The 23,103-nt window shown below is 46.6% G+C and overlaps 1 protein-coding gene across 14 annotated transcripts in view; it reads right to left on the reverse strand.

Annotated features, from left to right (window-relative positions):
- Positions 1-23,103, reverse strand: part of LOC101944996 (zinc finger protein OZF-like) — a 112,927-nt gene that overhangs the window by 84,024 nt on the left and 5,800 nt on the right. For 6 of the 14 annotated variants that reach the window (XM_065569445.1, XM_065569443.1, XM_065569464.1 and 3 more), the window contains exon 2: positions 6,080-6,162. The exons of 1 other annotated variant lie outside the window; for it this stretch is intronic. In XM_065569445.1, the coding sequence (XP_065425517.1) occupies positions 6,080-6,162 (83 nt within the window). Of the gene's footprint in view, positions 1-2,244; positions 2,372-2,593; positions 6,023-6,079; positions 6,163-23,103 lie in introns of those variants that run through there. 7 more of the 14 variants (XM_065569452.1, XM_065569456.1, XM_065569453.1 and 4 more) reach the window with 6 other exon arrangements.

The following is a 23,103-nucleotide window of genomic DNA, read 5'->3' on the forward strand; positions in this document are numbered from 1 at the left end:
GATCTATGACCTAGTCTCATGTCTTGTGGGCAATTTTATACACGCTAGAGGTAAAATGTCATTATCAGAGTAAAAAGAACAGGAGTACTTGTGGCACCTTAGAGACTAACAAATTTATTAGAGCATAAGCTTTCGTGGACTACAGCCCACTTCTTCGGATGCATTATCAGAGTATTGCTTATTAGCTTGGAACATGCATGGAGGGACAAGGCGGTGATCATAATATATAAATGGGTTATTAAGGGCAGATACTACACTACAGCCGGGATCAAAGCTCTGAGATCAATCCACCGGTGGTCGATGTAGCAGGGCTAGTAAAGACCCACCAAATCGACTACAGATCTCTCTGCAGTCGAACCCTGTACTCTACCCTGATGAGAAGAATAAGGTAAGTAGACCCTGCGGTAACTCTACCTAAGGTACATCGACTCCAGCTACGTTATTCATGTAGCTGGAGTTGTGCAGCATAGGTTGAATTATCGCAATAGTGTAGACATAGCCTTAGCTTGCTACAATAAAGGGTCTTATATTAGGTTAAGGCTCTGTGGGAGTAGTTATGCTGAAGTCTGGGATTTACCTGAATAGGCCTAAGGAGAGAATTCCATGTCAGATATTTTGCACCCCAATTTTGAGAGACTAACGAGGAACCACAAACACATGCAATACGCCACAGGATTCTGAAAGAAGGAAGTTTGGGGCAGGTTTCAGCAATTAGGTTGCTATGAAGTATCTCAGCAGTTGGACCGCATTCATATATTGGAATTATTAATAAATAAGTGATGTAAATCATGAGTCTTGATGCTTAATTATGGACTTCCCAATGGTTTGGGGCAACTATTGACATTATTGTAATCAGAGTAAAGGAGCAGATATGGTATATAGCCATCCTACCATAAGAAAGCGGATAAAATACCTCTCCTAGTTACCATTTTTTCATTTTGTCAGGTCCCCGAGACAGTGTAAACTGAAGCAGGGCCTCCCTTCTGATGGTCTCCCTTGCCCCTCCATTTTTGTTTCCAATGGTGTCCATAATTTGTAAGTATGCATAGTGCAAGACCCTCTTTATTGTATTTACCTTAATAGTTATATATATTGATTTTTTACTATGATTTCAATTATAATTGTCTGTATTAAATCAAGTTCTGTATTTCACCAAATTTCATCTCCTCCATTAACTTTGAGTAGCCTTGTACAAGGACAAGTTGTACTCCAATACATAATCTTATAGGTGTAAAAATCGTACAGGCTACACTACCACCCTGTGACATCAAGAACAAAGTGCCCATTTGTGCCTGGGTAGGGGCCCTGGTATGGGAGGGAGGAATGCTGCAAGGACTCAGGATCGGTGGCCAGGGTCGCTGTGCATAGAGATGGGGAGGTTATATGAGGAGAGGGGTAATGAGTGAGAGAGGGAGGTCAAGAGTTAAAATAATAATATTTGGAGAGGAATATGTACAATTAAGTGAAACTGAACAGAAATAAAACTGGAGTGTAGGCTCTAAAGCAACAAGGCTTGGATAGGGATTCGGGGTTAAAGGTCTGGGATCCCTCAAGCTCTAGATCCCCAAACCTCTCCTCCCTCCCTCCCACATACCCACCCAGCCCACTTCCTGGGTGCCCTTCCACCACACTACTCTCAACTTCGTCCCATTACTCTCAGCCGGCACCACCTCCCGGCACCTTAGGAACTTCTCGTGTTCCCTCCTCATCTCTCACTACCTCATCCCTCCCTGCTGCTTCTTAGCTCTAATCCTATACACACCCTCCCTATGCCCTGGCACCCCAGAATTATCTACTCCCCCGCTTCTCCTCCCCTCCCACAGCTCTCTTCTCCCTTCACCTGTGGGGTCCTGAATGGCAACATTATACGCTCTCCTATCAAAAGAGGAGGTCATCTGATTGTCACACAAGCCATGCATGAGTCCTACACTATTTACTTAATTTAGAATTCTACAGGGAGCATATTTTCCTCTTAAAATGAGGAAAAGGCATGAAAGTTACAGTTATTAATGTAGATATTAATGTATCCAAAAACGATACATTAAATGCAATTTTAAAATGGCCGATAACACCAAAAAGACACATGTCCAAAAATTATACTTATGGGTGGGAGATAAGGCAAAAAAAGGGGGGCAGGGAAACTTGTCAAAACTTGTATGATGAATAAAGGTATAAAGTTATTACTACTCAGGTTCTTTAGAGACCCCACAGCTTCTAAAAAACGGAGGGGACGGGAATCCTTACCCAGTAAGACCACCATCTCATAGTTCTCCTGCATAACATCCCTGTAGAAGGCTCTCTGAGTGGGGTGCAGCAGAGCCCACTCTTCCCTGGTGAAATACACAGCCACCTCCTCGAAAGTCACCAGCCCCTGAAAGAGCAAGAGGCCAACACTCAGTACCTGCTGCCCCAGTAACAACCCCACTATTCACGGAAAGGCAACACCAGGTAAATGGAAGCTCCGGGAGGCACATGTTAACAGAGTCCCACCCCACCTTGCCTAGAGCAGCCAGGAGGCATCAGAGGGTGGAAAGAGAGAACCTTTGTCTCCCAGCTGACAGACGGAGGCAGGGTCTTCACATTTATCACATACCTACTAGCCAGAGCTTGATATAGGACATGGGGCTGTCTCTGGACCCTGCTGGTGGCTCCCTGCTAGGAATCCCAACGCTCTTCAAATAAAATATATGGAAGAAAGGGGAAGTCAATAGTAAAGAATATAAGTTAGAAGGTCAGAATTGTAGAAAATTGGTAAGGGAAGCTATCAGAAATCAATGATCAATCAATGACAATAAGAAGGAAGTTTTTAAAAGTATATTAAGTACAACATTAATCCTAACAATGGTAGTGGTAAATTACTAGATGGAAATGGTAGAATTATCAAAAATAATGCAGAAGAGGTAAAAGTGTTCAATAAATATTTCTCTCCTGGATTTGGAGGAAAACAGATGATGTAACTCTTATCATAAGATGTTGACACCGACAGCCTTTCCATTCCAACAGTAACTCATGAGGACCTTAAACACCATCTATTAAAGTTAGATGTGTTTAAATCAGTGGGTCCAGATAACAAGAGTTTTGAAAGAGCTGGTGGAGGAGCGTGATGGACTGTTAATGTTGATTTTAATTAGGACTTGGAACACTGGGGAAATTCCATAAGACTGGAATAAAGCTAATGCTGTGCCAATATTTAAAAAGTGTAAAAGAGATGACCTCTCTCATTACAAGGGTGTTAGTCTAAAATTGATACTGGGCAAGAGAATGGAGCAGCCGATACTGAATTTCATTAATAAAGAATTAAGGGGGGGTGTGACGGGGCAGCCCCGCCCCACACTATCCCCGGCAGCGCCAGACAAGTAGCTCTGTTGGCGGAAGTCCCGCCCTGCTCATACTGAGCATGCTCCAAATGCTCAGGGAGTATAAAAAGAGGGAACTCAGCTCAGTCTGGGCTGGTGGCTGCAGGAGAAGCACGTATAGGGAGAGCTCCGGCCAAGGACCAGAACGCACTATTGAAGCTACCGGGAACCGAGGCCTCTCCAGGGCGGTGCGAAGCCCCACTGCGGGAGGAACCAGAGGCGGCAACAGACCCCGAGATTCACGGAGAACCAGGACACCTGTGGGAGACTCCAACGGAAGCGAAGCAGGTGGAGTGACGGACTGGTATCTCGACCCCGGTAAGCCTCAGCGTGTTTCGGTAGGACCCCCCTGCTGAGTCAGTAACAACGCCATACTGCCCTGTGATGAGGGCTAATTACCAGGGACTCTGGCCACTAGGCTGTGCTGCCCTGTGACGAGGGCTGATTTCCGGGAGTCTGGCCACTAGGCCGTGCTGCCCTGTGACGCAGGGGTTAAACCCTCACAGGGGGTAATATAATTAGTACCCATTAACAAAGGTTTAGACACAATAGATCCTATCAAACTAACTGGATATCCTTATTGGATGAGATCAAAAGTTTGGTTGCAGCTAATAGTACTGATGTAATATACCTAGACTTCTGTAAGGCATATGAGTTGGTTCAGCACAATATTTTGACTAGAAAACTAGAAAGATACAAAATACACATGGCATACATTAAATAGATTAAAAACTGTGATTTTAAATGGGGAACCATGGTCGAGTGGATTTCTTGCTAGCGGGTTCCCGCAAGGATTGGTTCTTGGCCCTGTGCCATTCTTATCAATGACCTAGAAGAGAATATAAAATCATCACTGATAAGGTTTGCAGTTGCCACAAAGATTGGGGGTGGTGGTAACTAATAAAGTGTCAGTAGATTCAGGCTCCAGCACTGGGAGTCTGGGAAGTTTTCCCAGCCCTGGCTGGGGGGTTATTTCCTGTTCCACAAAGAGTTCCATTCCCAACTCCTGTGTCTTGAAATTAAGACCTATCTCACACTACACCCCATATTCAGCATAGTGGTAGGATTATAATATGATTAGGGCATAATTATGAGGTATTTTGTGCAAGATACGTCATGTGCAGGGTCATTGGAAAAGTTATAATTTCCTGAATAGGATTATTCTATTTGTGTGCATGGATCATGTTTGTATCTGAAGTTATGGATATTGACTATGTATCTGTATTTCAAGTGTGCTTACTCTGGGTAACATCCACAACGAGCCTTTCAGGTACAACAATGAAGAAGCCAGAAAGTGCTGATGGCTCATCAACAAAGACAATGGATCGTGGAAGAGCTTCCCCTTCCTGTGAATGTTCCAGCCAGCATATGAGTCATGGCTACTATGACTCAGGAGGGCATGCTAGGTCATGTGACCAGACCACATGACAATGAACTCCATTTTGGTACCTGTATTTTTCCATAAACTGGACTGGGAAATGAGTTTGGAACAAAGGGTTTCCACCATATGGAAAAGCTACATAAGGTGGGGTGTGACATCATCTCTTGGCCTCATTCCCCAGACACGAGAACTCCTGGAAGCACCTGAGGAACAAAGACTAAACTGGAGGATGTGCTTGTGGACTGCTTCAATCATCAGTCAGGGTGAGAAACTGCTCATTCAAATTCTATGCAGCTAGTAAAGGGGCGGGAAAACTTTTTGGCCTGAGCGTCGCATCGGGTTTTGGAAATTGTATGGAGGGCCGGTTAGGATTCAGGAGGCCTGGGGCAAAGCAATTTTGAGGGCCCCTTCCACAAAAATAAGTTGCAATACTATAGAATACTATATTCTTGGGGGGGCTCCTGCAGGGCCCGGGGCAAACTGCCCCACTTGCCCCACTCTGAGTGGCCCTGCCACCCTCCCTGACCCCTATCCACACCCCCACCTCCTGACCACCACCCCGAAATCCCCTGCCCTCTATACAACCCCCCCGCTTCCTGCCCTCTTACCATTCCTGGAGCACCGGTGGCTGGCAGCACTACAGCCACATACCACGCAGCACCGGTTCAGGCTGGGCTCTGCAGTGGCACTGCCCCAGGAGCTCGCAGCCCCACCGCCCAGAGCATTGTGCCAGTGGCGGGGCAAGCTGTGGCTGCCGCAGAGGGGGAACAGGAGGGGAGGGACCAGGAGCTCAGGGGCTGGGCAGGAGGGTCCTGCGGGCTGGATGTGGTCTGCGGGCAATAATTTACCCACCTCTTATCTAGTATGCTAGGCTCAGTTTGAGTTTCTGGTTATTTGCCAAGTAATCTGCTTTGATCTATTTGCTATCACTTATCGCTGGGAAATTGGTGGTTGTTTTCTGTCTGTCCTTGAGTGGCTTAGGTAAAGCACTCAGGTAGCTTAACTGAGTGTATGGTGCCACCTGCTGTCCTGTTGGGTGATAAGAAGGCCTGGAGAGGCTGGCTGAATCTCCAGCAAAGCAGTGTGAGAAGGGCCAGCCCAGGCTCAGGGTTAGAGGGCACAGCGGTTCCCAGAAGCCCCCCAGACTGCACACCGGGGTGACAACACATTACACCCAAGATTGAACAAGTCTCAGCAAGTTTGTCACGTCCTGTCCCCTCCCTTTCTCCACCCTAGTTAGTTCCTATCTCCCACCTCCTCTAGCAGCACCCACCCTCCTATGCCTTTACTGCTCCTCTCTCTCCAAGCAGAACCCATCACCAGCTCCCTGATAATCCCTTACCTGAGCCAGCTCCATTGCAGCCATTTCCTTCCCCCTGGGAGGACGGGATGATCTGGAGTGAAACGTGGACGTTATTCTGTAGCCTGCCAGGGAGAGAAGGCCAATTTGTGAGAATTCAGATGGGGCTTTTGTCCATTCCACAAGCCGATTCCTCCCCCAGATTTTTCCCTGCTAATGGACATTCTAGGTTCTGCCACACTGCGAAGCAGAGTGATCTTTTTCCAGTACAGGCCTAGCCCCCTCCCACCAGGGTGTAACCCTCTGACACATGGTGAAACCCTCCCAGTGGCAGTCTCTCTCTGTTACACTTGTGGGGAAAAAGAACTAGGTAGCCTTTTTAATGACAGCCAGAGTAAAACCGAAGGCCCAAATTCAGGCCCTCTGACAAAAGCTGACTGCACAGACGGCCTTTACATAAAACAGTACAGGCCAGAACCTGAACAAAGCTAAGCTGTGCAATTCTCTGCCAAATACGGTCATGGGCTATGACCTGAGGAGGAAGGGGAGGAAGTCACGCGAAAGGCCTTAGCAATGTGATAACCGCTTATAGATAAAAAAACATGATAACTGCTTGCTGATGAAACATAGTAACGGCTTATATGAAGCAATTGCTTCTAGTAAAGGCCAACTCCTCCAGCTACCTGCCACCAGCCAATCACATATCATCTTTGGGCATTCTGTAATAAACCCCCATTCCCACCCAGGAAAACAATATGTACCCTGACAAAAAACAACACCCCCGCTGGTGCCAAGTACCATCCATGTCAAAACCACCAAGAAACCCCCCACCCAATAGGCACACAGTTCTCGTAAATAATGAGGAAGCTACCGGGGAAAAAGGGACAGACCCCTACTCTTATTTTCGCATAAATGATGTATTATTTGTTCTATGCTTGTGGTTTGATAGAATAAAGCAGCCTGCGAGCTGCTGCTAGGTATGACAGTTTTCGGATTGTTACCCCAACGCGTTGGTACGTATTGCAATAAAGTGGCCTCAGGCTTGAGTCTGTGAACTAAAATCAATGCATGGGTGACTTTTTCCACGACAATTTGGGGACTCGTTCGGGATCACTCGATATCTCTCCGGGCAGGAGGACCGCAGGCCGCTTCCACACTGACCCCAGGTGCCAGGTAAGAGACCATTGTCTCTATTTGGGCTTCGGTGGGAAGTTGCCTGTAGGCTCTGGCTCGGGGCGGGTACGCTGTGATCTGAACTTTGCTAAAACAGACTCAATTGACTGATGCTTGCTCTGCTGGCACACTTACTTGGCAGGCTGCTGTTTAATCTCTTGCATCATGCTGCGCTATCTCTATCATTGTTTACTTAGGCTATATGCTGGGGGGGGCGCGTCGGGAACTGTCTGTTTTGTGTTATGAGTACACAAGGGTCTTAGACCCAACCGTTTCCTTGGGACAGCCTCAGTGAAATTACTGGGACATGCGTTTGGCAGTTAAACACTTTTAGAGTGCCAACCCAGTATAAAAACAAGTTTCGGATGACAGTAGATTATTCAGGCAGGAACAGAGGGTGAATAGGCTGGGTGGTCTCCCCAGGACATAAAGGAAACCGTCACTGATTCCAGGGTGGCTGCTGCAACTCGGGTGGAAAGGCCCGAGGACTAGGGATAGACAAACTGACAGGGAAGCATTTGATGCTTTCTACCTACGTACAGGCATAGCTCACTGTCCTATTAAGGGAGGAGCTGTGCACGGACAGCGTGAGGAAGTGTAGATTAAGATTTCTGATCCCGATGAGAACGGGGAAGTCGTTTGGCCCCCCTGAGGACAGGGAATTTGTTTATTATGTGATGAGACCCGGCGAGAACAAGGAGTACGCCAAGCTCCTGTGCTTTGCTTTTATAGCTTCCTACTTTGTGTTAGTCAGCTGCTTCGTGTGGCTCGGCCTTCGGGGACTGGTCCCCCCAGAGGATGATTGACCGGCTGCTGGGTGACCCTGGGAAAAGATGGATCCTACAGTGGGTGGGGCAGAAATTCAAGGAATCCCTGGATCCCTACTGTGAAGTAAGCTGGGCATCCAGGGAGTCCCGGAGCAGCCGAGAGGGGTTGGCAGGGTTCCCACCAGCAATAGGCTGGCAGTGTGACAGAATGCCGTAATGAAGTCCCGAATTAGGTGTGCTGTGTGATTGTGGGCCTTAAGGTGATCCCACCTGTTTCCCTTGAAGTGCTGAGGAGCCCCTCCTTGCTCAGAGAGCAGGGAGGCCCTGGGAAACCGCCCACGTACTCCTAGGCAGTAGAGTAACCCATCCCGTTCTCTTGAAGGCGGGCCGGTGCTCTCTGCTGGGGGAGGGGTGTGCAGGGACTGCGCCTTTCCTGACCCTTCTGTGTGGTTGACCTACGACCAAAACCTTACACCAGATCTTCCTTTTGGAGCCATGGGCTCCCTCCCCTTGCGCGGAGAGAGGGGAAGTCCCTGGAAATCGCCCACCATACCGGAGGCAATAGGGTATCCTACCCCGTTCCTTTAAAAGATGGGCCGGTGCTCTTTGCTTGAAGTGGGGTGTGCGAGGACCTCCCTTATAAATCCTCCCCATTGGTGTGAATGTTGAGGAGTTCGCCTCGCCTGGAAAAGGAGGCTTAGGGAGTTGGCCTCGCCTGTAAAGGAGGCTTGGGGAGGTGGCCTCGCCTGGAAAAGAGACCGAGACTTACCGCAGTGTTCTAGTGGCTAGGATTTAGAGAAATATTGCTTTTAATAGTCAGGAAGTGTTTTTTTTCTAGCAAATTGCTTCATTAAGTACTTAACCCTCACTCACGGAAAAAGGGGAGGGGTTGCATTGTCCAGATCTAATTCACTATATGGATATAGAATTAAGGTGAATCAAGCCTTTCGGGTCATCCCCGGGTGGGGTGCTGCATCTGGTACCGACAGAGGCACTACAGGTCTGCCAGGCTTGATGTAGAGCCCTGGGGGGGGGGGGGGGAAGAAGGGGAGATCCACTCCTTGTTTACGAGTGACTGGTTCTGCTTGTTTAACTGATCACCTGTGCCTCAGTGAGAGAACTCTGATTGTGCCTTCTCTGGCCGGATCGCTATGATCCCACTGACAGAGGCACTGCAAGTCTGTCGGGCTTGGGGTGGGGCCGGGTGAAGGGAAAAGAAACGCCATTCCTTGTTTATGAGCGGCTGGGTCTGCTTAATTGATTTAACGCCATAATATTCACTGAACAGTTAGGCAATACGGGGTTTATCACCATAATACTGTCTTGTTTGATCGTTTAGGGAGTGTTGAGGCAGAACCATCTGACCATGGGAACCTCACAGTCCAAGCAGGTCCCAGCACCGGAAAACGATACTCCGGCCGCGTATATGCATTCCAACTATGGGCCCCTGACCTGCAAAATTTTAAAGGAGTGGAATTGGAACACAAGGGATAATCCAAGTTTGCAGTTCCTGGAGGAAGGGACTTTTGATTTTAAAAAGATTTTGCACCTTTGGGGCGCCTTATTAGTTTACAAGGCAAATCAAACCCAGTGGGATGCATTTTTTAATTGGTATGGGGAAATGGAAAAGCGACGCTGAGTCCATTCAACGAAGTCTAAATAACTCCCATGAGAAGGTTAAGGCCTAATTAGAAGAAGCAAAAAAACAATTGAAGGAAGTTCAATCTAAACCCTTAACTCCCCTGCCTGCCCCTATGTTCCCCGTTAGACAAATACCCTCAGCTCCCCGGGCCCCGATGGTACCCCCTCCCTTTAACCAACGCCCAAAGATTTTTATTTGGATCATGGGAGACCGCCTAGGCAAGCCCGGGTACCCCAGGGGCAACCAGAGGGGGAGCAGCCATAGCGAGTTCCCCACTATGGGGGGGCGGGCTTCGAGGATGAGGACGAGGTGAGTGGACACCAGCCCGCTCCCTCTTCCCCCACGGAATCTATAATACCCTTAGTATCCTCTCCAAGTTCCCCGGTTGGGGAATTGGAGAAATGTATGCACCGCATCTTCGACCAGGCAGACCAGTTGGCTGAGATGCTGCGCATATCTCCTGGCCCAGCCTACCGTACTAGGCAGCAAGTGGCCCGCTCGGACAAATTAAAAGAGGGGGGGGAAGAAGTCCGCCCCAGTAAATTTAGAGAAATGGAGGAGATCTTAGGAGATGTAAGTAAGGCTCAAAGGGAGCTTGTACGGAAGCTCAAAACCAGCCCAGATGGGAAAATTGGGACCTCCCATGAGGTAAGAAATTTTCCCTTAAGACAACTCCCTGCACTGGACGGTGGGGTAACGGAGGTCCATACCCCTTGGAGCCCAACAGATATGGGCACTCTGGGCCTTAAATTCCCAAAAATTCGGGATGACCCTCTCCACTTTAAAGAGAAGTAGGAGGTTGTTATAAATTGTTATAATCCCACTATGGGAGACCTAGACCAATTCCTGAGAAGCGTAATGCCCAGGGAAACACAGAGGCATCTTTATGAAACAATGGAGTGGACAGACAAAGTGGAGCCAGATAGAGAACCATTAACGAGATGAGGAGAAAATTGTTAGAAGCTATTCTTAAGGCCTGCCCAACAAAGGCCGATTGGACTAAAATAAACACTTGCAAACAAAGTAACCTTTGTTATAAACCTGCTGATTATTTGGACCGGTTAAAATTGGTCTTTGAAAAATACTCGGGCATTAATAACACTGAAACCCAAGCAGAGCAAGCTATCGTGGCTGTTTTTGTCCAGGGTCTCCGCCCAAAAATTAGTGAACAATTACCCCTGGGTCTAGTGGGTTGGGAAGGAAAGGGTTTAAAGGAAATCCTAGCTGCAGCCCAACATTATTACCACCAAAGCGAGAAAAAAAGGGAAGAAGCGGAGACCCACCTAATGGCTCTCCAAATCAATAATTTAAACCCCAAGATACAAGGAAAGGAAATCGTACAATGGGAAGGAACCCAATTGACCCTATAGGTATGGGGAAGGAAACACCAGGGGAGAAATACCCTTTGCGGCTATGACACGAACAGGTGGAGCCACCGGACGCCCGCCAGCCTTTTACTGCTATGGATGTGGAGAGGAGGGACACATCAAAAGGGCCTGCCCCCATCGAAATCGATGGGACTAGAGAGAGCAAGGAAGGGCCCAGGCCCCACAGTGGGAGGGCCCGCTGGCTGCACCCCAACCACCCGCACAGGTGGACTATACATAGGACAGCCATGAGACCTTATGTGACCTTATTGCCCCAGTTATCCCCCCTTGGATCAATCTGGCCCTTATGTTACCTGCACCATTAACAAAACCCTGGTAAAGTGCTTAGTGGACATCGGAGCTTCTCGGTCCACACTGCGAGTGGAGGAATTCCCCTCCCTTCCCTTATCTGGGGAAGTTATTAATGCAGTGGGGGTCGGTAGTGTCCCTATCCCCCATCCTGTGTCAACCCCATTGTTGATATCAATAAGCCCTTTGACAGAACAACATGCCTTTCTCCTCAGCCCTTGTTCCCCCGTCAACCTCCTGGGAAGGGATCTGTTATGTAAATTAAACTGTTCTATCTTCTGTACTCCTAAAGGGGTGTTCCTGGAGGCTCCGGAGGCCGCACAGCACGAGGTCTTGGGGGTCCTGAAGGCACACTCCCCCGACAAAACAACAGGCCCTGATCTCTCCCCAGTTCAAAAGGAAATATTGGCCCTAGTTCCCCCAGCTTTGTGGGAGGAAGATCCAAATCAAGTGGGCTGTATAGAATCGGCACAGCCTGTCAAAATTCGGTTAGACCCAACTAAGTCCCTTCCCAGAATCCCACAATACCCCCTTTCTAAAGCTGCAGAGGAGGGGATCAGGCCAGTTTTGGTCTCCCTGATTCAACAGGGGGTTATTGTTCAAACTAGTAGTGAATGTAATACCCCAATCCTACCTGTCCGAAAACCGGGTACAGGGAAATGGCATTTTGTTCAGGTCCTGAGAGCTGTAAATGCAGTAGTGCACCCCCTGTTCCCAGTTGTGCCCAAACCTGCAACCATTCTCTCGTGCATCCCCCCCTCTGCTACCTACTTCACAGTAGTAGATTTATGCTCAGCCTTTTTCTCCATCCCCATTCACCCAGAAAGCCAGTATCTGTTTGCCTTTACTTTTCAGGGCCTGCAGTATACCTGGACCAGACTGCCACAAGGTTACACGGAATTGCCTACCATTTTCTGCCAGATTCTCAGGAAGGACCTGGAGAATGTTACGCTTCCTAAAGGGTCCACGTTTTAGTACAATATGTGGACAATCTCCTGATAGCCTCTCCAACGTTAGAGGTTTGTCAGGTGGATTCTCTCATCCTGCTGCAGGCTCTGGCAGAAAGGGGACATAAAGCTTCCAAATCAAAGCTGCAACTCTGTCTTCCCTGAGTCCACTACTTAGGGCACGATTTGACCGCAGGAGAGAGACACTTGTTCACAATACAATTAAAGCACTACTACAGATTCCCAGACCCGCTACTAAAAAGCAACTGCGTGGCTTTCTTGGAATGGCAGGCTATTGCTGGCAATGGATAGCTGAATACGCCTCTATTGCCAAGCTTTTACATAACCTAGCCCACAAGGATGTGCCGGAATCCCTCCCCTAGACCCAAACAGCTGAAACCGCTTTCAAAACTCTTAAAGAACAATTGGCTAGTGCCCCAGCCTTGGGCATACCCGATTACTCTAAAACCTTCACCCTCTTTTGTCAGGAGAAGGATGGAATAGTACCGGGGGTGTTGACTCAGGAACACGGGGACTCCCAATGGCCTGTCGCTTATTATACAATAGAAGGAAGATCACAGCCCGGTCCAAGGCTGAAAGTCATGTCTGCAATTGATGGGTGATCAATCACCAAACCCAGAGGCAGCATGACACAGCAAGACCTATAGACTCTGGATTCAAACTAAAGCCTACAAAAAGGATGGGTGAAATGGAAAACTTTGGAGGAGGGTAACATTCTGCTGCCAACATGGAAGGGCATCGGTGCATGCCCAACAGAGACGCAGCTCGTCCTTGTGCCTGGCTTTCCTGGCCAGTTAGCCGCCACAAGCTACGAACCCAAGCAGGACTGGTAACTATGCAGCAGCTGCAGAACGTGTGTGTGTGTGTGTGTGTGTGTGTGTACGTATGTACGTACATATAGGTATTAGGTATAATGTGTGCGTATAAGGATTAAGATATTAGTTATTGGTCATAAATCAAATTGTTATAATAAATGTAGCATCTTTATCTTGTCCCCTTTAATAAGATCCTGCTAGTTTTTATTGGTATAACATTTTGGTGGAGAATTGCGAAAGGGGAATATTGGTAAAATGCCTCAGTTATTGTAAACATTGGTGTGCACACCACCAAGTAAACTTAGCATAATACAATCTAGTTAACCAAACCTGCTGGCCTCTGAATAGGTAGCAAAAAAATAACAAATATAAGCTATGATTTCAGAATCTAGACTGTGTCGCTCGCTGACCGGTGTCAGGTGTGACGAGGAAATTTAATAAGCTATGATTTCAGAATCTAGGCTGTGTCACTCGCTAAACGATATCAGGAGCAACAGGAAAGTTTAAACAAGCTTTTAAAAATGTTCAAGAAAAGGTGCATACACCCTCAGTCGTAGCATATCTGAGCATAAGAGGAGAAGTTAGGGTTTCTCGCTCTGCCCCTGGGAGGGGTTTTTATTTTTGGTGTATGAACCCTTGGTGGTAGAAGGCCGAGCAATACAGAGGGAAGCTTAGCTTCTCTCCCTCTGGCCCAGAGTGGGTTAAAAACATAAGATACAAATCTTGTTCTGTTAAACCAAACTCTGAAGGATATAGACTTTTGGGCAGTGTAGTGTGGTTTATGTTTGTTTGTTTTGTTTTTTTTGTAAGTAATATTGTGGTAATTTCACAATTTTGAGGAAAATGTTTAAGAAACGGGACCAGGAAGGGTGGGGGCTAGTTAAAAAGCCCACCCTCCTTGCTAAATTGGTAGTGGAACAAGGCTTGTGCCCATAAAAAGGAACTGTTTATTGGAAAAAGCAGGATCGGGCCCAGGCAAGCAATGAATAGAAAAACTGGAAAACAGGTTGGGTACAGAGAATTAAAACAGCACTCAAATATTACAGCAGCAGTAACATCAGGAGAAAAAACATTTAAGACCCCAGAAGGGGGCAGACCTTTGGGACCCCTCTGAAAATTGGAAAGGGGAATATTTGGGTAAATTCCTCCTCCCGGGGCCAAAATGCCATTGAAAGAGTTAACAGTGCCTGCTTCTGCCTCAGATCTCCAGGCCATGGCAAAATGGCTGGAGATTTTAAAACAATTTTTTTTCCCTAAATGGAGTGTTAATGCCCTTTTACTGAAAGAAAGGGAGGATTTACACTCACAAGAAATGCACCACTTAATTAGCATTTGTGCAGCCCCAAGTACCAAACACACTGGGGCAGAGACCAAGCAGGTTCTGCCATGGTGGAAGCACTGTGCTAATTTGTTTCCAAGCTTCTATCTTTCAGGCTCTAAACCAGAACATCAGGAGAGCTGGTACCAGCTGAAGAGTTATAAAATACCATGGTTATAGTGTCATGACAAAGTCTGTGTTCAGTGTTCTGTGTTGCATGTTCTGTGTCTGTCTCTAGTGGTGTCCTGTGCTAGCATTGGGTCCAGAAAAAGAGGGGATACTACACTAGACAGGGCAAATGTCTTTTCCTCTCTCTACTTCCCCCATGTCCATCCAATTTATCAATCACCACTTGTGTCCAAAGGACTTTGGTCCCCAGTGCATCAGGTTTATTTTTTGTTAGGTTCTCTAATAGTCATTTTGTTGTTAATTTTTGTTATTAATACATTTGTATTGTTGGTTACATTTGCTTGTATTGTTAATTCCACATTTTCCTCTATGCACTCTGGTTCTACTTCCCCAAGCCCTAAAGGGTAGTTCTTGGGCCCCCATAACCTGCAAAACCTTGGCCCATAATTGAAGGGCCCCATCTTTCAGGTCCCCAGAAACCTCTTAAAAACAACTGTTAAAAATAAAAAATTCTGCAACATGTTAGCAACTAAATGTTAGTTTAAGTCCAAATCAGCTTAACCTTGCATGACAACTGTGGTACTCCTACAAAATCTTCTTTGTTGTGTGTGCTTAAGAAGGTCCTGACCTCAGTGACTTTTCTTGTTTGATGGTTATTGCAGCATCAAACTTGGGCCTCATCTTGTTTGTCAATCTACCCAATTATTGTAATGGTAATGGTTTTATTGTATTCCCAATTATTATAATTATGATTGTTTGGTTTGTTTGCAACAAATCACCCGTGCCCTACAATAACAACAACTGCTGTAATAATCATAAATAAAGGGGCAAAGTGTTGTAAAAGCAGTTCTAAATATAATTTTTCATCCCATCATTGTCCTGTTAGTAATCCTAACTGTTATGTTGGTTCTGCCTTAAAACAATTACATAAAGTGTGACCCATTCAATACCCTTGGATTGAAGGGTCAAAAGGGGGACAATGTAGAACTGATGAATAAAATTGTTTAATTGTTTACTTTATTAATGTAACTTCATAAGTAAAGTTTTATGAATGAAACAATATTCATTCATAAAACCGGTTACCCCAATAACTGGCTAATTAACAGTTAAGATGCTTGTTAAGAGCCACAGTTGTTCAGTCAGCTGCCTTTGTAAATTTCACTATCAATCCAATTCCTGCTTAAATCACTGAGACTTGCACTGTTTCAGTATTGTAATTTCTGTTCACCATTTATTACACTTGTCTATATTGTAACTTCTATTCACTGTTTGCCATATTGTAATTCAAACCCCATTTTAAAACGCTTACTCCATTTTGTAAGGGCTTGCTGCAACCTTCATTTTTGCAAACCCTGCTGTAATCTTATTAGTTTAGATGTGTGAACGAGGTTGTCAAGGCTGTATCCCCACTTTGAACTTTAGGGTAAAAATATGGGGGCCTGCATGAAAACTTCTAAGCTTAACTACCAGCTTAGGTTTGGTCCGCTGCCACCATCCCAAAGCTAATTTCCTTTCCTGGGTAGCCTTGAGAGACCTTTACCAACTCCTGGTGAATACAGATCCAACCCCCTTGGATCTAAAAAACAAGGAAAAATCAATCAGGTTCTTAAAAAGAAGGCTTTTAATTAAAGAAAAAGGTAAAAATCATTTCTGTAAAATTAGTATGGAAAATAATTTTACAGGGTAATCAAACTTAAAGAGCTCAGAGGACCTCCCTCTAGCCTTAGGTTTAAAGTATAGCAAACAGAGATAAACACTCTAGTAAAAGGTACATTTACAAGTTGAGAAAACAAAGTAAAACTAAGACGCCTTGCCTGGCTTTTTACTTACAAGTTTGAAATATGAGAGACTTGTTTAGAAAGATGGGGAGAACCTGCATTGATGTCTGGTCCCTCTCAGTCCCAAGAGCGAACAAACTTCCAAACAAAGAGCACAAACAAAAGCCTTTCCCCCCCCCCCCCCCCGCCCAAGATTTGAAAGTATCTTGTCCCCTTATTGGTCCTTTGGGTCAGATGCCAGCCAGGTTACCTGAGCTTCTTAACCCTTTACAGGGAAAAGGATTTTGGAGTTTCTGGCCAGGAGGGATTTTATAGTACTGTACAAAGGACAGCTGTTACATCCTTTTCTTTATAGTTATGACAGAGGTATGTATGGATAATGGAATCAACCTCCAGCCCCAGCTTGTCCTGATTAAATAAAGTTCAAACACCAACGGCTGAAGATGCAGACAAAAGCCCTAACAAAGTAAAAAGAATCCACCCTAAAAAGAAAAGGTACAATAGAAAGAAGATCAAAGCCTGGTCCAAGGCTGAAAGTCATGTCTGCAATTGACGGGTGATCAATCACCAACCCAGAGGCAGCATGACACAGCAAGACCTATAAACTCTGGATTCAACCTAAAGCCTACAAAAAGGATGGGTAAATTGGAAAACTTTGGAGGAGGGTAACATTCTGCTGCCAACATGGAAGGGCATCGGTGCATGCCCAACAGAGACCTAGCTCGTCCTTGTGCCCGGGGTTTCCTGGCCAGTTAGTCGCCACAAGCTACGAACCCAAGCTGCAAACTCAAGCCACAGACTCAAGCAGAACTGGTAACTATGCAGCAGCTGCAGAACATCTGATGGATGTGTGTGTGTGTGTCTCTATAGGCATTAGGTATAATGTGTGTGTATAAGGATTAAGATATTAGTTATTGGTCATAAATCAAATTATCATAATAAATGTGGCATCTTTATCTTGTCACCTTTAATAAGATCCTGCTAGTTTTTATTGGTATAACAACCAGCGAAGAAGTATTATTACCTGGCAAGGAGGGACATGTGGTATGACTTCCTGGGAATGTGGGGCTCGCTGTTACCTAGGATTTCTCCCAGGGGAAACCCCTTGCCGCTACCCCCAGGTTCCTTCCTGGTGCACTGCACTCCCCAACTGAGTAGGCAAGTCAGTTACCAGTCAGACTGTCACCCCTTCCCCTCTAAGCCCTGTGGGCACTTCCCAAGCCAGGTCCCAAGATACTTTTGTAAATGCTTCCGACTGCCCAAGGCCGGAAGGCCCCTTTTTACTTGGGAAATTTTGTCCAGGCCTGTTCTCAACAGGACCTAACGGCTATCTATATGGCCACACTATCAAGTGGCGTAAAAACAAAACTGTCACCAAGGCATCCTTCCCCTTTTCCCTTACCGACACCAACTTTGAGGCTCTGGAGGAAAACTCCCATGCAGAGATTGACATATTAGCAACAGCTGGCACCTGTGAACTGTCGTTTGGTACGGGAACTTACATGCAATGTTTTGTAATCAGTTACCTGCTTTTTGGTATTCCTACCACTTATTCTGGTTGTCACCCTAAGTTTACTTTCACCTACAGGAGGGGGACCCCTACTCTACACGACTGCCTCCTAGCCCATCGTTACAATCTCCATTCCCCAACTACTCCCCCTCATATCCTTCCCACACACATCTGTCTAATCACGGCCTCAGAGAAATTCGAGTCTCAGACCACCAAATGTGGTACAGCCCACCCAACCAACAGAATTCCCGCTACCGACGGTGGATGGTGCTAAATGCAACTATGGGAACCATCACCTTCTCATTTCCGCCTTCCAGATAACTACCCTATACCCCAATTGTACCCAAGGAGTGGCCATTGGATTAGCCCAGCTTCTGCAGTGGGAAAATTTTCGGCGAAAAAGAGGCTTGCTGAAAGGGGCCTTGCATGGTCTAACTGGAGCAGCCGCTATCTGGACGATAGACAAGGCCCAGGACCATGAACAACGCCTGGGGAATTTGGAAAGGGCATCAGGCCTCCTCACTGAGGCAGGGTTAACCAGCACCCTCTCAAATATAAAAACCCTCCATGCCCTGTCAGGACTGGGAACCACAATCCAAACCCTCTTAACAAAATTAATAAACACCCTCGTTTTAATAGGGAAAAACACCGGATGGGATTCAGCTTGCAGCCAAATGCAGGATTTCTTTAATGGTTTCTTAGCAGAAATGCAGAGCGATGTCCTGAGTCAGCAATGGCCCAAAGCCCTTAACGCTACTGCAGGAGTGTCACCCGAGCTATGGAAATGGAGGCATACGTGGGCGTTGTCAGGGTGGGCCTGAGACTCCTCAAAATGCTCCTTCCAGGCCTCGGGGCCTGTCAATGGCACATGGGCCCCAGCGCACTTACTTTTGCCGGGACACTGGGCGGGCTGCCTATGGGACTGGGTTATCAGCCGGGAGGTATGGGAAGTCAAGCCACCCCACGGACCTAGCCGTTTTATCACCACTCCCCATGGTTTCGCTGATCAACACGTCTGGGTGGGAATCGGAACCTTGTGGTCCTTATGGCCCTTGGAACCCCCACAATTATTTTGTCTCCGTAAGTTACACCCTGGGGAATTGCTTAACATCTTTGATACAGTTTGTTGGGAAGGAGAAGCAGTAGGCAAGGCCCCAGGAGGAGAAGCCCTGTTTGGGAAAAGGGATGGTTGTGCCCTGCCATCCAATCCCCACACCCCTCTTCCTTTTCACCTTAATTTGACCACTGCTCAGGGTAGCCGATTTATCACATGGCTTGCTAATCCCCAAATCTCTGTATCCCTCCACCCAGCCGTCCCTCTTATCTTCGATTGGACTTCCCTCATCCCAAACCGCTTCTTCAATTTAACTTCTCTACTTTTCCTCCTCTCCAACCTATCGCACCTCCAAGACCAAGTACATGTAATAGAGGTCGAATACAACGAAGAGGCCAAAGCATTTCAGGCCCCCTATCGAGTGGGTACCCTATGTTCTTCCCATGACGTTTTGTGTTTTGCCTCTAAAGAAATCACCCAAGCCACGCCCAGCCTCTTCAATTCCTCAATCTTAAAAATACTAACTGGAATAATTCTCGCGATCTGTTGCTGTTTATTAATCGCCTCCCTCTGCTGTCTCTGCAAGATATGTCGATTACCCCAGCTACAGGTTCAATCTCCACCCAATCCCTTCTTTTCCACATAGATATCCCTGAAACCACACTGTATTCCCCCTAAGACCCAGAAATAAGCCACCTTAGTGTCAAATCCATCAGTACCCCCAGTCTCGTGTCCACTAATCCCCCTTTTCCACCAAGTCTAAATACTACCCTATAGCCGCTTTAGCAAATTACGATAATGATGCCTACATGGCATCAGAGGAGGGAAATTGTGAGGAAAAAGAACAAGGTAGCCTTTTTAATGACAGCCACAGTAACACCAAAGGCCCAAATTCAGGCCCAGTGACAAAAGCTGACTGCACAGACGGCCTTTACATAAAACAGTACAGGCCAGAACCTGAACAAAGCTAAGCTGTGCAATTCTCTGCCAAATACGGACATGGGCTATGACCAGAGGAGGGAGGGGAGGAAGCCATGCGAAAGGCCTTAGCAACATGATAACCGCTTATAGATAAAAAAACATAACTGCTTGCTGATGAAACATGGTAATGGCTTATATGAAGAAATTGCTTCTAGTAAAGGACAGCTCCTCCAGCTACCTGCCACCAGCCAATCATATATCATCTTTGGGCGTCCTGTAATAAACCCCAGGCCTCCCCGGGAAAATAATATGTACCCTGACAAAAAAGTAATACCCCCGCTGGTGCCAAGTACCACACATGTCAAAACCACCAAGAAACCCCCCACCCAATGGGCACCCAATTTTCGTAAATAATGAGGAAGCTACCGGGAAAAAGGGACAGACCGCTACTCTTATTTTCACATAAATGACGTATTATTTGTACTATACTTGCGGTTTGATGGACTAAAGCAGCTTGCAGGCTGCTGCTAGGTTTGACAGTTTTCTGACTGTCGCCCCAACGCGTTGGTATGTATTGCAATAAACTGCCCTCAGGCTTGAGTCAATGCGTGGGTGACTTTTTCCACGACACACTTATCAAGTTTGCGGAGGATACCAAGCTGGGAGGAGTTGGAAGTGCTTTGAAGAATAGGATTAAAATTCAAAATGATCTGAACAAACTGGAGAAATGGTCTGAAGTATATAGGATGAAATTCAATAAGGACAAATCCAAATTACTTCACTTAGGAAGGAACAAGCAGTTGCACACATACAAAATGGGAAATGACTGCCTAGGAAGGAGTACTGTGGAAAGGGATCGGGGGGGGGGGGGGGTCACAGTGGATCACAAGCTAAATACGAGTCAACAGAGTTACACTGTTGCAAAAAAAGCAAACATCATTCTGGTATGTATTAGCAGGAGTATTGTAAGCAAGACACGAGAAGTAATTCTTCTGCACTCCTCCGCGTTGATTAGGCTCAACTGGAGCAGTGTGTCCAGTTCTGGGCGCCATATTTCAGGCAAGATGTGGACAAATTGGAGAAAGTCCAGAGAAGAGCAACAAAAATGATTGAAGGTCTAGAAAACATGACCTATGAGGGAAGATTGAAAAAATTGTGTTTGTTGAGTCTGGAGAAGAGAAGACTGAGAAGGGACATGATCACAGTTTTCAAGTACATAAAAGGTTGTTAGAAGAAGGAGGGAGAAAAATTGTTCTTCTTATCCTCTGAGGATAGCACAAAAAGCAATGGGCTTAAATTGCAGAAAGGGAGGTTTAGGTCCGACATTAGGAAAAACTTCCTGTCAGAGTGGTTAAGCACTGGAATAAATTGCCTAGGGAGGCTGTGGAATCTCCATCATTGGGGATTTTTAAGAGCAGGCTGGACAAACACCTCACAGGGATTATCTAGATAATACTTAGTCCTGCCTTGATTGCAGGGGACAGGAGTAGATGACCTCTCGAGGTCTCTTCCAGTTCTATGATTCTATGAACCAAAGGCCAGAGAAGAGCAGAATCAAAGGAGTCACTTTGGGGGATTCTCCCTGTCATTGTCCCAAGGCAGCTGTCTCAGGTTTATTAAGTTGTTTGATGTTCCAGCCTTTATACAGTCTCTCCTGGGAGTGCCCCCTTTCAGGGGCTGGGCCTAGTTTTAGCTTTTGGCAAGCGTGACCCTGGGGGCTCTGAGACTGGGCCTCCTTGTCTCAGCACACCTTGTTTCTTTCTGTGGCTCCCCAGCGAGTCCAGATAAGTAGATACTCCTCATAGAACCTGTGAACATAAGAACGGCCCACTGCGTCAGACCAATGGTCCATCTAGCTCAGTGCCCAATGCCAGGTGCTTCAGAGGGAATGAACAGAACAGGTCATCATCAAGTGATCCATCCCCTGTCACCCATTCCCAGCTTCTGGCAATCTAAGGCCAGAGACACCATCCCTGCCCATCCTGCCTGTGACACTGGCAGATGAGGTGTTAGCTCTTGTAAAAGCCCCCATGTCTTAATTGAACATGGATAAACGCATAGCTGGAATCACTCTGACTCACCAGTGTTAGTAGTGTTAAAACAGTATTATAATGACAACAATGTGTTTAGACTTTATTGAATGATTTATTGAGTTGTTCCCTGGGTTAATATCTCACTAGTTGCATTGTGAGCCTCTGTGGCTATTTAAATCACCAGACAGGGGAGAGACTTTACCTAGGGGAAGTGCTGATTGGCAACAGAATGCATTACACCCTGCCTGGCAGGACAGGTCCATCAACACTAGATAGACTATTATGGGACATTAAAGAAGACAAGTCTGTTGTTGTGCTCTTGATCTCTCATTAGCTGAGTTTGCAGCTCAGAGCACATGGCAAAAAGAGGATAAAAAACCCCATGCTGAAGGAACTGATTATCTGTATGCTGCTTGGATTCTGGGGGGGGCAAAGTTTCTAGGCATAAGGAAGAGATTCTCAGCTCCTTATCCTGGATTAGTTCTAAAGAATATGTAGAGCTTGCTTATTAAGCTTCCATTGCCTTTTGAAATTTAAGACTGTAACTCATCTGCATCTGCTTTAAGTTTATAAACAATTCTCATTTTCTTTGAAATAAATCTCAATACAGGTTATGACAGGACTGGCTACAAGTGTTGTCTTTGTGGGAGATCTCAGGCTAGGTCTACACTACCCACCTGAATCGTCGGGTAGAAATCGACCTCTCGGGGATAGATTTATCGCGTCCCGTTGGGACGCGACAATGGTTCCCCAATCGACACTCTTACTCCACCAGTGGAGGTGGGAGTAAGCGCCGTCGACAGGAAGCCACAGAAGTCGGTTTTGCCGCCGTCCTCACAGTGGGGTAAGTCGGCTGCGATACGTCGAATTCAGCTACGCTATTCACGTAGCTGAATTTGCGTATCTTAAATCGACTCCCCCCTGTAGTGTAGATGTACCCTAAGATTCAATTGACCTAATGAAGTGACTGATCCTTTGGGACTGGCAGTAACCTGAACATTGCTGTGATTCATGGTGTAAGGCAGTGGTTCTCAACCAGGGGTGTGGAGCCCCCTGGGGGGCCACGAGCAGTTATCAGGGGCTGCCAAGCAAGGCCAGCATTAAACTTGCTGAGGCCCAGGGCAGAAAACTGAAGTCCTAGCACATGGGGCTGAAGTACAGGGCCCCTGAGCCCCAACACCAGGAGCTAAAGCCAAAGCCTAAGCAATGTAGCTTTGTGGGGGCCCCTGTGGCATGGGGCCCCAGGGAGTTGCCCTGCTTGCTACCCCCTAACGCCAGCCCT

Source organism: Chrysemys picta, chromosome 16 (assembly GCF_011386835.1).
Source record: "Chrysemys picta bellii isolate R12L10 chromosome 16, ASM1138683v2, whole genome shotgun sequence".
Lineage (NCBI taxonomy): Eukaryota > Metazoa > Chordata > Testudines > Emydidae > Chrysemys > Chrysemys picta.